The sequence below is a fragment of the Pseudochaenichthys georgianus genome, chromosome 4, assembly GCF_902827115.2.
Source record: "Pseudochaenichthys georgianus chromosome 4, fPseGeo1.2, whole genome shotgun sequence".
Classification (NCBI taxonomy): domain Eukaryota; kingdom Metazoa; phylum Chordata; class Actinopteri; order Perciformes; family Channichthyidae; genus Pseudochaenichthys; species Pseudochaenichthys georgianus.
This window is the reverse complement of record NC_047506.1, coordinates 25680826-25696113: the sequence shown is the minus strand read 5'-3', so window position 1 is coordinate 25696113 and position 15288 is coordinate 25680826. Positions and strand designations below refer to the sequence as shown.

The 15288-nt window shown below is 43.2% G+C and overlaps 1 protein-coding gene across 1 annotated transcript in view; it reads right to left on the bottom strand.

Moving 5' to 3' along the window:
* Positions 1-14270, bottom strand: part of pik3ca (phosphatidylinositol-4,5-bisphosphate 3-kinase, catalytic subunit alpha) — a 39050-nt gene extending 24780 nt beyond the window's left edge. The window contains exons 1-8 of the mRNA XM_034080877.2: positions 13764-14270; positions 13271-13339; positions 2464-2568; positions 2046-2214; positions 1602-1728; positions 1214-1423; positions 755-849; positions 480-635 (exon numbers count right to left, since the gene is read on the bottom strand). Of these exons, the coding sequence (XP_033936768.1) occupies positions 480-635; positions 755-849; positions 1214-1423; positions 1602-1728; positions 2046-2214; positions 2464-2519 (813 nt within the window). The 5' untranslated portion in view covers positions 2520-2568; positions 13271-13339; positions 13764-14270. The remainder of the gene's footprint in view (positions 1-479; positions 636-754; positions 850-1213; positions 1424-1601; positions 1729-2045; positions 2215-2463; positions 2569-13270; positions 13340-13763) is intronic.
* Between the last annotated feature and the right edge of the window lie 1018 nt (positions 14271-15288).

Here is a 15288-nt window from a genome sequence, read left to right as displayed (position 1 = left end):
AGAGTTACAGCATGCGTAAGTGTGACAGTGATATCAATTGGTCATTTTCCAGCAGCCGCGAAGTGACTGTAGAGGAAACACTGATACTTTGTACACCTTCTGCTTTGATTTGGCTCACACGGACATTGTGTGTGGGATCACATTGCTGTGCTTGATGAGGGAATGGTTCCAGTGTTTTAATAGGCAATGTTGTTTTGACATATACTCAATGTTTACAATAAATAAAAGATCTCAATTGGATGAGACATTGTCTATATCCTGACTTTGACGGGATTTATTTAAAATCTCGGGATTAGCTTGATCCATCTAAGAGCATCCTTTGATGGTTTGATTGTTTTTTTGTGTGAGACATTCCAACTCTTCATTCTGCAGAATTTCTCGGGAACTATTTACTTTTTGTCATTCAAGTCATTTGAGGTCAAATTTTCCAAATACATTTGTTCTTCTTGTATGTCTTTATCATCTGGGGACGCCCTTACCTTATACTGGCTGATGGGGTACTTTTCCAGCAGGTACTCATCACAGCCACACACTTTGAGGATGTATTTACCCTGATATTCCTGCACACACATCTTCAGCTGCTCTGGGGACAGCAGCATGCTGCGTGTCTTCTTACGAATGGCCTCTGCAATCACCTTTAGGACAAGATACGCGCCTATATTAGACACCCTTTAAATCCCACGTGTTATATTCAAAGAGTGACAGGTCCATAACTAATCAATCGTCTTTTCCTTTTAGTCCATGTTCATCCTACCTGTTCAGGCACACAGTCGTGGTTGATCTTCAGTGTATACTTTTGTTTGTCATTGTTTGGAGAAACAATCACCCAAATCACAACGATAATCTGACCTACAAAACATGACGGAGAGACAAAAAGAAAGGTGAGAAAATGAAATTTTACTCTAGCAGCAACCCAGAAAAACAATAACCACCCACCTTAAATTGTGGTATGTATTTAGCTTGACAGTAGTAGTACCTCAATCAGTCATTGATTGACCTGCCCATTACTGCAGTTCATATCCATTGTAGTAGCTGGCTAGTAGTCATTAAGTATTGATGGGAGGCTAAAACCTACCTCCTGCTCCCTGTTGTCTTTAAGTGCTTTTCGTGTTCTGTTTTCTATTTAATAATAATAATTAGTATTTTTTTTTTTTTTTTTAAATGTTCCTGTTAAACATGTTAGACTTGAAACAAGTCTTAAGCTGTTGCCTACCTTTGTCCAGCTTGCTGTAGATGTGTTTTGGAAGTTCCTGTGTGGATTCTATATTGGGAGGATAAACATAGAGTGCTCTGCTGTGGGGCCCGCTTGCATCTCTCATCTCCACAGAGTCTTTACAAACATTCAGGATGTTTCTCCTGAAGTCCTGAACCTCTGGGTCCTTCACAAGGTCAAACTCACACACAGGCATACCAATGGCAAAGCCTGAAAAATACAAAGCAGAGTCAGTGTTCTTTTCAACATTGGTAGGTAGTAGGTTAGAGATAGTTTTTCTTTCTGAACAAGCATATACACTAAGTCAGGTTCCAAACTTTATTTCGACCACATTTTTTCACAAAGGATCCAATAGAACAAGTGCTATTAGAGGACAAAAACCTCTCACCAATCTCTCTGTTGAGGATCTTTTCCTCTCTATTGCCAACTGGTTCAATGACCTTGAGGAAAGGCTGGAAGAGTCGGAGATCACATAACCTCCGGGTCTCGTCGTAGAACTCCTCCCGCTCTGCTTCCTGCAGGCAGGCAAAACAAATGTTTTTCACGAAACCATTGGGAATTTCTGAAATAACTACATCTTCCTGTCGGTGAAGGATGGATGTTTTTTACAGGTGAAACGGTTTGTTTTTAAACACAAGTTCTAGAGACCTATTTCTTTCTTACTTTTTTACCAGCACCTAAAGCAGCTCCAGAAACATTTATTTTCTTCATTATTAACTGATTTTCTGGGGTTAGTCCATCAAACTTTTAATAATGGATTTCCCTTGTGTTTATGTATTTAGGTGGAAACTTATGTGTAAGAGATATTCAAATTGAGATGATTAACTCTTACTTGTGTTACACTGACAAAGATGTAGGAGGTCTCCTCCTGCAGGAGGTGATGAAGAGGATATTTCCTGGCCTCTTTGAACAGCTCATGTTTGATGGTGATGAGCGTGGCCTCACGGAGACACTCCAGGGTCAGAATCATCCCATTGGGCAGCAGGCAGTCCACCAGGATCCTGCAGAAACTCTTAGCATTACTATAATATGTTGATGAATCATTAACATGTACTTTTCACTAATAAGCCTACTAGTCCCTCGTTAGGCATTTCAGTGTGTTAATAAGGAACATACCATATCAAAATAACATTCTAAAAACGATCACTAAAGGCTTAAACCTAATAAAAGAACAGGCATGTGTACTTTTTGAGGCTATTCTTTACGATCAAAAAAGCTTTTTTATTCACAATTTGTTCTAGTGTGCGTACCTGGGAGGCATCAAGTGGATGCCCCATAGCTCCCCTGAGGACGGCCTGGGAGGCATCTTCCTCTCTGTCTCCCAGCTCAGTCAGAGTGAAGCTGCAGAGCACAACCTGAAAAATAACAACAAATATTTTGACAGTCATAATGTAAAGAAACAGGCTTTAAAGGTCACATGTCATGGCCATTTCCACTGATCATAATTCCTTTGTTGTGGTCTACTAGAATAGATTTATACTGTGCAATTTTCCAAACTCACATTGGTTTCGCATACAGCATCTCTGTAAAGTATGTGTATTCACTCTCTCCACTAAACGGCTCGTTGCAGCTCTTGCCCCCCCCCTCCCTGTGAGCCCAGTGTGCTCCGATTGGTCGGGACCAGTCGGGACGTTGTGAATCGCGCTAAGCTCCGTGGAGGTGTGATTTCCTTGTTTAGCGATACACAGCGAAACACAGCCAAACTCACCCTGAGCACACACATAGTCACAGCCGAAGTCAAAACAATAAGTGTGGCTTGATATTGAGAAAGAAAAAGGTTGATAAACGCTGTGAGAATGGGTCTGCAGAGAGAATTTCGCCGCGATCCCAACTGTCTGTTATCAGCCTGCAGCCAGGGAGGAGAGATCAGCAGAGCTGCATGCACTGAGTGTGTGAGGAAGTCCGCTGATTGGTCAATTTGGACCAATCAGCGGGGGCTTAACGTAACGGCTCCGCGGACGTAACGTAACGGCTCCACGGATTGGTCCATTTCGTTCCGGGGACGACATGACATCATGATGTCCCCGGAAGAATCAAATGGACAGTGACGTATCTCCAACGAGGCGTTTTGGGGAGGTATTTTCTGTTTTAGAGTTTTACTCCCTACAGGGTGTACTTTGAGGGTTTTGACTCTGCAGACCGTTTACATGCATAAAAACCTTCATAACACACAAGGGGATGGGCAATAACCGGAAAAGCATGACATGTCACCTTTAAGTCGAATGCAATGAAAGCCCCTCTGTGGTAATACTTAGCATACAAATAGGAATATGCAATTTGACTGTTTAATACATTTTACTTCGTGTTTATTTTTTCTGACTGATAATGTTGTTTCGTATACATAACTGGGTGGACCAAATGAGCAACTGTTTATTTGCCTTGTGGCTTAAAAGAATGTATCAAAAAGTGTCATTTAAAAAAGCATTGATTTAGTAACCCAATTACGCAATAATAAACTAAATGGCAACCTTATATAAAGAAAGTTTATATAAGGATGACTTCAAATCTGGTGACTTTTTGAGCTAATTTCAGTTGAAAACTCGCCAGTACAGCTCTGTGAATCTGCAGTCCTGCATGTTGTCGAGGCTTACCAGTGCTCACTGAGTTAAAGAGAACAAGCATGTTCAGTCAACCACAAAACAAGTCAGGTGTCAGGTGAAGTACTGGCATAGTTTACCCTGTCATGTCACTCAAGTGTATCTAACCAAGACACTTACAGCCCATTTTCTTTTAAATACTTTTACTCTCGACCGACATTAGCAAAAACCTACAATGCATGAAGACAAATTCTGCCACTGCGAAATTGAACATTTCGGTATGGCTCAAGTTGTTAATTTTTTATTCTGGCCCATCAACTGGCGCAATGGCTTTTACTCCATTCACCTATATTGAGGGCATCTTGTAAAATCTCTAGTCCATTTGTCAGCAAATCAAACTTCAGTCTGGAATAACATTTGTTTATGAACTCAGCACCACCACATGCAACAATCCTGAGAGAAACACGCTTATCTTTCTGTTTGGATCCAGTACCTGCCTGGTCTACAATGGATGCCTTCGCTGAACATTTATTGACAGTACTCAACACTTGAGACTAAATGCAAAGACAAAAGAAGTGGAAATTCAGCCAGGTCAAGTGTCTCATCTGATACTCTAACTGTGCAGACAAATCCAACAAAAGACTTTCATCACAAGCTCTCCAAGCCCAGCTCACATCTGTGCATCAGAAGTCCTGTTTGTAGATGTTCAGCAGTTTCAAAAAGTCGTAGCACTCTGAATCAATATTGAATGAAAGTCTAACTTACTATATAACCTATCTTACCACTTAGAAACATACTGGATGTTAACCAAATGAACATGTGTTCTTCTAAATGTGATTTAAGCAGCTCTATCAAAAATATATATTCTTTTGAATTTTTTTTTAACATTTATATTTTATTAGACATTTTCAAAGACAAAAAAATATATATATACATGGCTCACACACATCACAAACAGGACAGGACAATAACATGAAGGGTGGGGAGGTAGGGGGATTACAGTGTCAGTTACATTTTATGTATGCATATGGCGTTGTATTTATACATGTTTTGCTTCATAATATAGATTCATTGTTTCCTCATTATTATTTGTAACAGGACTGGGCACATAAAGAGAAAAGTGGTAGTGAAGCAGTCTCGACAGAGGCAGTGTTCAAATCCAAAAAAAGAGGCTTTATTGCTGTTAAACTAAAAAATACCTTTAACGATAGAAAGGCTAACCGACTTACCAGCTTACAAACTGTTTCCTCATGCTGGGAGTCTCCTGCTCCCTCCATGTGCCACCCACAACTGAGCAACTCTAGGTGCTTTTGTCTCCCTTGAGGGAGTGATTAGCACCAGGTGTGAGGTCTCCACACCTGCTCCCAATACTGTTAATTGGCAGCGGGTGGAGCCACCTATTGGGAATGTAGGCGTCTCCCACTACTCTGCCTCTCAGTCCCTTACACACACACCCCCCTTCAGTTCTGGCCGAGGAGAGGTGACCGTGGTCCACAGGACAGAGCATCTGCATTCCCATGCTTGGCTCCGGCTCTGTGGATGATAGAGACGTTAAACTCTTGTAGTGAGACAAACCACCTTCCTACTTTAGCGTTTGTGTCTTTTTTATTTGCCATCCAGATCAGTGGGGCATGATCAGTTACCAGAGTGAAGTGTCGTCCCAAGAGGTAATACCGGAGGCGCTCAAGCGCCCATTTTATTGCTAGGCCTTCTTTCTCCACAGTAGCATACCCTTGTTCCCTTGTGTTCAGCTTCCGGCTGATGTACATGACGGGGTGTTCCTCACCGTGAACCTCCTGGGATAGTACTGCTCCTATGCCCACCTCTGACGCATCCGTCTGCACAATCATCCCCCGGCTGAAGTCTGGGGTCAACAACACCGGCCGTGTGCAGAGAGCCCTCTTAAGTCCCTCAAAGGCATGTTCAGCCTCTCCTGTCCACTTGACCATTAGCGGCTGTGAGTCTCTGGTCAGGTCTGTAAGGGGAGAGGCTACTGTGGAGAAGTTTGGGATAAAACGGCAATAATAAAACGGCAATAGTAGGACGTCAGACCCAAGAAGGTTTTCACCTGTTTCTTTGTTGACGGCCGTGGCCAGTCCTGGATCGCCTGAACCTTCCTTTCTTGTGGTCTAACGTTGCCCCGCCCAATGGCCCAGATATTCGGCTTCCTCCAGTCCAAGCTTGCATTTTCTTGGATTGGCTGTCAAGCCCGCCCTTCGGAGAGATTCCAGCACTGCTGCAAGCCTTATGGCTATCCCATGAGTCACTGTGGATAACAACGTCATCCAAATAGGCAGCTGCATACTCACGATGTGGCCTCAGAACCTTGTCCATCAGTCTCTGGAACGTGGCTGGTGCTCCATGAAGCCCGAAGGGAAGCACAGTATATTGGTACAGCCCTGTGGGGGTGGCGAAGGCCGTCTTCTCTCTTGAGGCTGCTTCAAGTGGGACCTGCCAATACCCTTTCGTCAAGTCCAGAGTGCTGATATATCTGGCTTCCCCAAGCCGATCAATCAGCTCATCTATCCTGGGCATAGGATACGCATCAAACTTGGAGATTTCATTCAATTTTCTGAAATCATTACAGAACCTGTTGGTTTTGTCTGGCTTAGGAACCAGAATGACAGGGCTGGTCCACTCACTGTGAGATTCTTCAATCAACCCCATAGCCAACATTTTCTGCACTTCTTGCTCAATGGCCGCCCGTCTCGCCTCGGGCACCCGTTAGGGCCGCATCTTTACCTTTTGGCCAGGCTCTGTGTGGATTTGATGTTCCACCATCGTTGTGCGTCCAGGTCGTAGTGAGAACACATCCAAAGTCTGCTGAACCAGTTCCTTGGTTTGCTGTAACTGAGCTTTGGACAGCCCTGGACCGTATTCAACTTCGGCCACCTCCTGGTCGGGAGAAGAGGGGGACACAACCGGGGAACCACAACACAGCAGTGCCTCTCGGGCGTACCATTTCTTTAACAGGTTAACATGGTATATTTGGGATGGTTTGCGACGGCCAGGTTGGCGTACCTTGTAGTTGACTGGTCCCACCTTCTCTACCACTTCATAGGGACCTTGCCACGATGCCAGGAATCTGTGTTCTGTGGTGGGGACCAGGAGAAGCACTTTATCCCCGGGCAGAAACTCACGCGGTTGGGCACCTCTGTTATACACTTTCCTCTGGGCTTCTTGGGCTTGAGCCATGTGCTCTCTGACCATGGGCCAAACATCTTTCATATGCGTCTGCATCGTCTTTACATGCTCAATCAGGCTCCGATGGGGGCTTGGTTGCTCCTCCCAGGCTTCCTTCGCGATGTCGAGAAGTCCTCTGGGCTGTCGGCCGTACAGCAGCTCGAAGGGGGAGAAACCGTTTGAAGCCTGTGGAACTTCCCTGATTGAAAACAGGACATAGGGCAGAAGCTGGTCCCAGTTACGACCATCCTTGTCAACAACCTTCTTTAACATGGATTTCAATGTCTTGTTAAAGCGTTCTACTAATCCGTCTGTCTGAGGATGGTAGACAGATGTACAAAGCTGCTTTATCTTGAAGAGCCTGCAGAGATATCTTGGACATGAAGGGAGTGCCTTGGTCTGTTTGCATCTCTTTAGGAATCCCAACTCGGCTGAATAGGTGAAGCAGCTCCTGTGCAATCACTCTCGTTGTCATGTTCCTCAAGGGAATGGCCTCCGGGTACCTGGTTGCATAGTCAAGGATCACAAGAATATACTGATGTCCACTGGCAGACTTCACCAGCAGTCCCACTAAGTCCATGGCAATGCGAGAAAACGGTACATCGATTATCGGTTGAGGTATTAGGGGATTTTTAAAGTGTGGCTTGGGACTCATCTTTTGACATTCAACACAAGTGCAACAATAATCCTCTATAGCTCTTACCACCCCTGGCCAGTGGAACCGGCTCCCAATCCGCTGCCTTGTCTTCTCAACCCCTAGGTGGGCCCCTAGGACATGACTGTGAGCCAGATGCAACACTGTGGACACATATTGTTTTGGGACAACCAACAAGTCTCTTCGCTGACCTTCAACCTCTTTGGCATAGTATAACAGATTATTTTTGATTATGAAATGAGGACATGTAAGCTCACCTACTCCTGGAACAGGTTTTCCCTCTATTGCCGTAACATTGCTGCGTACATGCAACAGATTGGGGTCTTCCATCTGGGCGGTCCCGAACTGGCCCTTCAAACTTGGAAGCAATGAGGAGATGGGGTTGAATGAGGGACACCACACTTCCTGAGTCCACTAGCGCCTCTGCATCTTTTCCATTTACCTTGACTGGTATCATTTGAGCCAGGGAGCTTTCCTGTACCCAGCAAGAGTCAAGAAGGTGGCAAGGCCTTGCACCAGATGAGTGGACGGTCAGCATTAGCTCATCCTTCCCTGGGCAATCCCGGGCAATGTGGCCTATCTCCCCACACTGGTAGCAACGCGGTTGGCCCTCTGGCAGGTAGGACTGTCGTCGCCTTACCTCTTCGGGTTCCCATCGCGGTTCTCGTGCCCGTCTAGTCCGTGATGCTTCCCCACTCGGTGTCTGGTCGTGTGGACTTAAGCAGGTCCGCTGTGACCACGTGGCTCTCCACTACGTTAACCAACTCATCCAGACTGGCTGGATTCTGCTGGCTTGCCATTTTCTTGGTCTCATAGGGCAGAGACCGAATATATTTGTCCATCATTATCCTCTCTAAAACACTCAACTTTTCGGGGTCGCATGTCAGCCAGGCTCTGGTTACCCGGCCTAGGTCATACATCTGGGCCCTGGCTGACAACTCTGGCTTGTATTTCCAGTCATGGAACCGCTGGGCTCTAGCTGCTAAGCTGTAGCCATACCTCGCCAGGATTTCCCTCTTCAAGACGACGTAGTCCTTTGCTTGGTCAAGAGGGAGGTCGAAGTAAGCTTGCTGTGCCGGGCCCAGGGGGAATGGTCCACCCAGATTAGCCCAGGAATCCCTTGGCCAGCCCTCTCTTTCTGCAGTGTGCTCAAAGGCTGTTAAGTAGGCCTCTATCTCATCACTCTCCGTCATTTTGGGGATGAATCGACCTGGGTTAGGCTGTACGGTTGCTTCCCTCTGGGTAGGAGAGGCTGCCGTTAGGCATTTTTGGACCTCCACATGGAGAAGCGCATTCTGTTTCTGCTGCTCCTGTATCATCTGCCGTTGCAGAGTCTGCTGCTCAGTAGAAATACGCACCAACTCCCTTAGTACATCCTCCATCTTGAAACCGAAACACTAACTGCAACACCACCACTAGAGTCCTTATGCCCGCATTCTCCACCAGTGTAACAGGACTGGGCAGATAAAGAGAAAAGTGGTAGTGAAGCAGTCACGACAGAGGCAGTGTTCAAATCCAAAAAAAGAGGCTTTATTGCTGTTAAACAAAAAAATACCTTTAACGATAGAAAGGCTAACGTAGCCGGGCCGCTAACCGACTTACAAACTGTTTCCTCACGCTGGGAGTCTCCTGCTCCCTCTATGTGCCACCCACAACTGAGCAACTCTAGGTGCTTTTGTCTCCCTTGAGGGAGTGATTAGCACCAGGTGTGAGGTCTCCACACCTGCTCCCAATACTGTTAATTGGCAGCGGGTGGAGCCACCTATTGGGAATGTAGGTGTCTCCCACTACTCTGCCTCTCAGTCCCTTACATATTATAAAACAAAAACATTTATAATAGATAAATAGTCAAATAAATAAGTGTACACACACACACACACACACACACACACACACACACACACACACACACACACACACACACACACACACACACACACACACACACACACACACACACACACACACACACACACACACACACACACACACACACACACACACACACACACACACACACACACACACACACACCTCTTCCCTTTTCTGATTAATTCACCTATTCATCCATTTCCCATTTAATTTCACTTCTTTCATTATTATTACCATTATTTTTCTGTTTCTTCCTAGTTTATTTGTCTTTATTTATTAATATTACGGTTTGAGTCCAGGAAAGCCCTTATCTTATCCAAAAGCCTGTCTGGCTTAACCAAATATAACAAGGAGAAAGCAGATTCTTCCATACTTAAGATGTTTAGGAAGTCCTCCAGCCATCTATTTAAATTGAAGCAATTGGGCTTTCTGACTTTCCAGTTCATAAGAACGAGGCGTTTAGCTGGAAGGCATGCAAGGGCTATGAGTTTACTTGCACATTTTGATTTTATGCCATTGAGCGGGGATCCCAGCAAGCATGTAGCTGGAGTTAAGAGTATCTCTATGTTCAGGATCTCAGCGAGTGTATCTCCAACTACGTCCTAAAGACATTTTACAGCCGGACAGACAGGACCAAAGACAACGTAAAATGGTACCCACTTCCGCACAACCATGCCAGCATAGGCCCGAGAGTGTTTGATCCATCTTTTTGAGTCTACAGGGTGTGATGTATGCTCTGTGAAAGATTTTTAACTGTATTACTCTAAACCGGACGCACTTGGAGATTGATGTTGAGTTCGACCAGATTCTGTCCCACTCAACTGGGGTAAGGGTGATGTCTAATTCCTGCTCCCATCTTTTCTGTGTCTGCAGATTAGTATTGGCGGTGGAGGTGAGGAGAAGTTTATATATACCTGAAATCATTCCTTTCTCATTTGCAAGTCTTTTTAGGTTCATATCAAGGTGTTCATGACAACCTATCTTTATACCTTTTGATATTAAGTTGTTACATTTTTATTTTATTCTTTTGTAATTGATATCAGTATAGCGGATAAGCACATGAAGCATGAAAAAGTATGATTTATTTATACCGAGCATGGTACCAGGGTATTGTAAAACAAATGTGAAAAAGGGAGATGGAATAAAAGTAAACCCAATTCCTCTAAAATATTTGCTTCTTATTTTATTGAAAGAAGAGGAATACTAATGTAGCCTTTAAACCTTTAAAAGATAATACTATGACCCATTTCACAATATTTAGTATAATTTATAATATATAAGTCTTTACACCGCTGCTGGTCCAAAATAGTTCATATGCAACAATTATGAAATAATTACACTTTTTAAAAACATTTGTTTTATTCTAACATTAATATGAAATGTTTATTAAGGGATGCACACTCAGGAAACAACAAAATATGTCACAAGGTACAGTGCTGTATCCATAACCAATATTGGTTTTCTCTTAAACCAGTGACGAACAAAATAACATATCTTTTGAAAGTGCTTACTAGCAGTAGCTGTAATTTTCCCAGTAATAATGTGCTCATTTAATTCTCTCTTATTGAGTACTGGAAATGCAGCATCTTGTGGGACCTTAGACAGACTGCTCATGTCTAACACTCAAACACAAAAACAACACAGTGACTCAACGGCAACAGATTGTGACACAAGGAGTGGAAAATATGTGTTTGTGTGGGCTCTTTGGAAATTACAACATCACTATTCTCCAATTTAGGGTTTTCCAGAGAGGGTTATTTATGAATATACGACCCTCCGGAGCGTTTGCAATTGCCGCAAATTGTTGTTTCTTACACGACCACTAGAGGTGCTAAACTTTAAAACGTGACTATAGGTCATAATAAGCTGCTGAACAATCGACCTATTTGGTCGTTTTTTGAAGAAGGACAGGCTGGTCATCTCACGTCTCCTGCGCCTTGGCCAGTCGCACTGGAAAACACCGCAAAGACTTCTGCCGACGGCCAAGTAGCACGTACGAACTGCGCATGCGTGAGTGGCAATAACTCTCCTTACCAGCAGGCCGTAGTAGTGTGTATTCGTCATTCAAAAGAGGCAACCAGAAGACTGCGTGATATATATACAAACAACAAATAGCTACATGCTACAGCTCGAGCCAAGCAGCACAGGGATGAACTATGCCAATATTTTAACAGTATCGGTGCAGTGCCTTTTCAGTGGGGCAAGATATAGCAAATATGTGTGCCTATCCTGCTATTTGTGTTTATTCTTTTAATCACACAGCGTTGAGAAAAGAAAAAATGTGCCTACATATCATTATTATTGGTTTAACTAGCCTACTAACAGTATATATTCAAAACATTTTAAAATGACCATCTTGAACAGCTACACCATTAAAATACTTCTAGGCAGATTGTGGACAGTAACAAAGTACATTTACTTAAAGGTGGGGTATGTAATTTTGGAGAAACCGGCTCGAGTGCGCTAGAATTTGAACCTACGCAGCCGAAAAAAAATCTGCCTCTTCCTTCAGACTTCCTTACAGAGCCCCTCCTCCAACACACACGAACGCGCACATGACCAATGAGGGCACGAGATAAGTTTGTGCACGAGATGGAAGGCTGACAGGCAGGTAGGCCATCCAGTTATTTTAGCCGGGCTGGCTAAAATGATTGGTCGTGCTTTTTACAGCGCTACGGCTTCAACAGATGACATTTTTTAATGTATTTATTGTCAAAGCATTTAATATATTCATTGCTATCGGGATGTTAAGAGCATTCCATGGAATATAACAAAAACTATTTCTGAAATAAATTACTTACCCCACCTTTAAGTACTGTACTGCTCCACTCCCATTCAGGCAAATAGTGTTTCGCTAAGCTGAACAGCCAATCAGAGTGATTTATTTTGCCGACAGCCTCCGATTCAACATGTCGAACCGGCCGCGGAAGGTGTCGGCACGGCCGAAAAGACAGGACGGTGTGGGACACACAAATCTGAATAGGGATACAGGACGCTCATCAATGGCTAGACGTCTATCGACATCTATCGACGGCCGAAATCGGCTTGGTGTGTCCGGGCCTTAAAACTGACAAGGTTAAATGGATAAATGGATGGATGACTAATTCATGTACAAGTAATAATATATTAAAAAAAGAGTGGATAGCAAACTAAATACATCAATCCTTCAACTCACAGAAAAGTATCCACCCACATGAAGTTATGACTGATACAAAAATTGAGGAAATTGATAGTTAACCAGAAAGAACAGCAACCTTCTGTGACAAAGAAAGGTATAGCATTGAACATGTACAAAAACAAGCTAAAACGGAAAACTCTGAGTTAAAACAAAGCACCCATTGAGAGCAGTTGTGCGATCTGTGACCCTGATCAGGATGCAGCTAAGCACTTTAGGACAAACGAGGAAGCTTCCTCAAAACACAGGATGTGGGGAATGGGGAAACATTGGCCAGGACACAAGTTTGCTGAGAATACTGAAACACAACCGCACAAGTAGTTGTGTAGGCAAGAAGTGGCCAATGGTCAAGATCCAACTGTCTACAACACATAAGATAAGATAAGATATACATTATTGATCCCAAATTGGGAGATGTTTTAGTTACAGCAGCATAAAAAACAAGGCATTGCACATAATTAGCAGATGGTTTGCCGGTACCAACAAATTATGCACAACACAGTGGGTTCAAGAAACAATTGTGTAACCATGATCAGTCAGTTTCCTCATTACCTTATTATTGAAGAAATAATTCAACATTATATTTCAAAGGTTAACTAGAGTGTGAACAAAGAAGAGGAATTTGTGAACCATACCTAAGAGAGACACCCTCTTATTTGGGTGATGGGACAGTTCCACCCTTCATGTTTCAGTCCATCTTCACACTGTCACAGAAATATGTGTTGGGAGGAGAGGAAATTAAAACACAAACATCACACACACTGTGCATAAAAACCACATTCACTTCACATTAAGGCTGGGTGTTTGGGAATGACAGCTCAGAGATGACAGCTGCACAGCACTGAGCTCTCGATATTGCATAATGATATGGACACATACTGTTTATATACAGTAAATAAAAACGAAAATAGTTGACAATGTCAACCACTGTCTCCACTGTCCACGTTAGCTTACTATAGGTTTTAGTTATGTCCAGTTTGTGAATGCTTAGCTAGCTCTCTTGTTCACTAGCTCACAGCTAACGGTGAGCCTGTCATCCCCTTGTTTTTAAATATATTCCCACCATTAATCGCAAGCCATTTGTCTATTAACATTCACAAATGTGACTCATTTAGCACAATAGCTCACCCTTTTAAGTTGACGTCAAGGCAGCAAAGTGTGTGAGGATGCTGGTCAGAGAGGATCTCCTCGGCTAATGACAGTTAGCTAGCCTTCCAGCTAGCCAATCCCACCGGTACCCACCGGCCGGGTTGGTGGCTCTCGGCGCCGGGGAAAGCAGGCTGCTTTCTACGGTCTGTCACTGTCAGCCTCTCGGCCAGATATCCGTGACAGTGGGCGTTACTCCACACACGCTTATGCTCCCTCAAAAAAAATAAACCCACTCGCGTGTTGGGTTGTAAGACACACAGTTACATAAAATGTGTCCAAAATGTCCATTCAAAAGGACTCAAGCTGAAGATGTTATTAGCAGCTTGACTGCTGGTCGACTGGACCAGTTGTATTTCTGCGGCACTGCAGCCACGCTGTCGGTCCAGCTCCCCTCCCTTCCTCACACACAGACACTAAGTGTGGAACTGGGTGTGATTTATCACTATAATGTACTAGTATTTATTAGTAGTATATATTTCTTATGCTATTACAGTGCCACATCATACCACGAGGGTGCAAAAATAAGAAGATAATAAGGCATGTTTCTTTGTTTATGGGCGTGGCACATTGCTTGCTGTTGCCCAGAATTTCGTAAAATAAGATATGACGTTATGAATCTCTATGGAGGGATATTACACACACGAAGACAGGCTTAAAAGGAAACAATATAACAATTGAATGAATACAAAGAAATAAGAAATAACATTTAAACTTTACAATCCGACATCACTGCAGTGACTTCTAAGAGTTCTGTGTAGCTACATCATAGTGGATGCAACCCAAATATTATGAATAATTAAAAGGAACATAAAGTATATTAACATAACAGCGTTCAATAATGAATTTACCTATATCATAAAGGGATATGGAAAAAATATAAAATATTCACAAACAAATGTTAAAAAACATATAGCCTACAAATATGCAAACTGTTAAACACACATGGTGGGAAACATTTTTTAACAAACAAGCTCTTTTCTGTGGTCCTTTCAACTGAATTCTATGGCATCACAGGACACACACAATTAAGAAATTTCAAATATTGCTAAATACGTAATAATATAATATAAATGAAATAATACATTTAGTGTAGCATGTTATAGGCTTAATCAAATAATTGTCCTGTACCAGATAGTTAAGGGAGATTCAGATTTGTAGCTCTCAGATGATGAGAGAGATGAGGATTTCACACCTGGGATAGAAGAGAGTCAAGAAGGCGGGGGGAAAAGATGCAGGAGGCTCCATGAGTGTACATAATAGACATAGAGACAGATAGGGACGAGCTTGAAAGAAATGGCCCTCTGTGGGCCAAGAGTAGCACGTATGTCTTATTGTTGTTTTTATTTTAAGTGGAGCCATGAAAAATGAGAATTGCCTCAGGAATGCCAAGTTTGTTTCTATGAGCATGGTCAAATGGAGACCACATCCATAAAACTAATCAAGATGACCCATACAGCCCGTGCCGACTGGAGTCAATTAGGTACTTTTCCCAGTACATTGACCA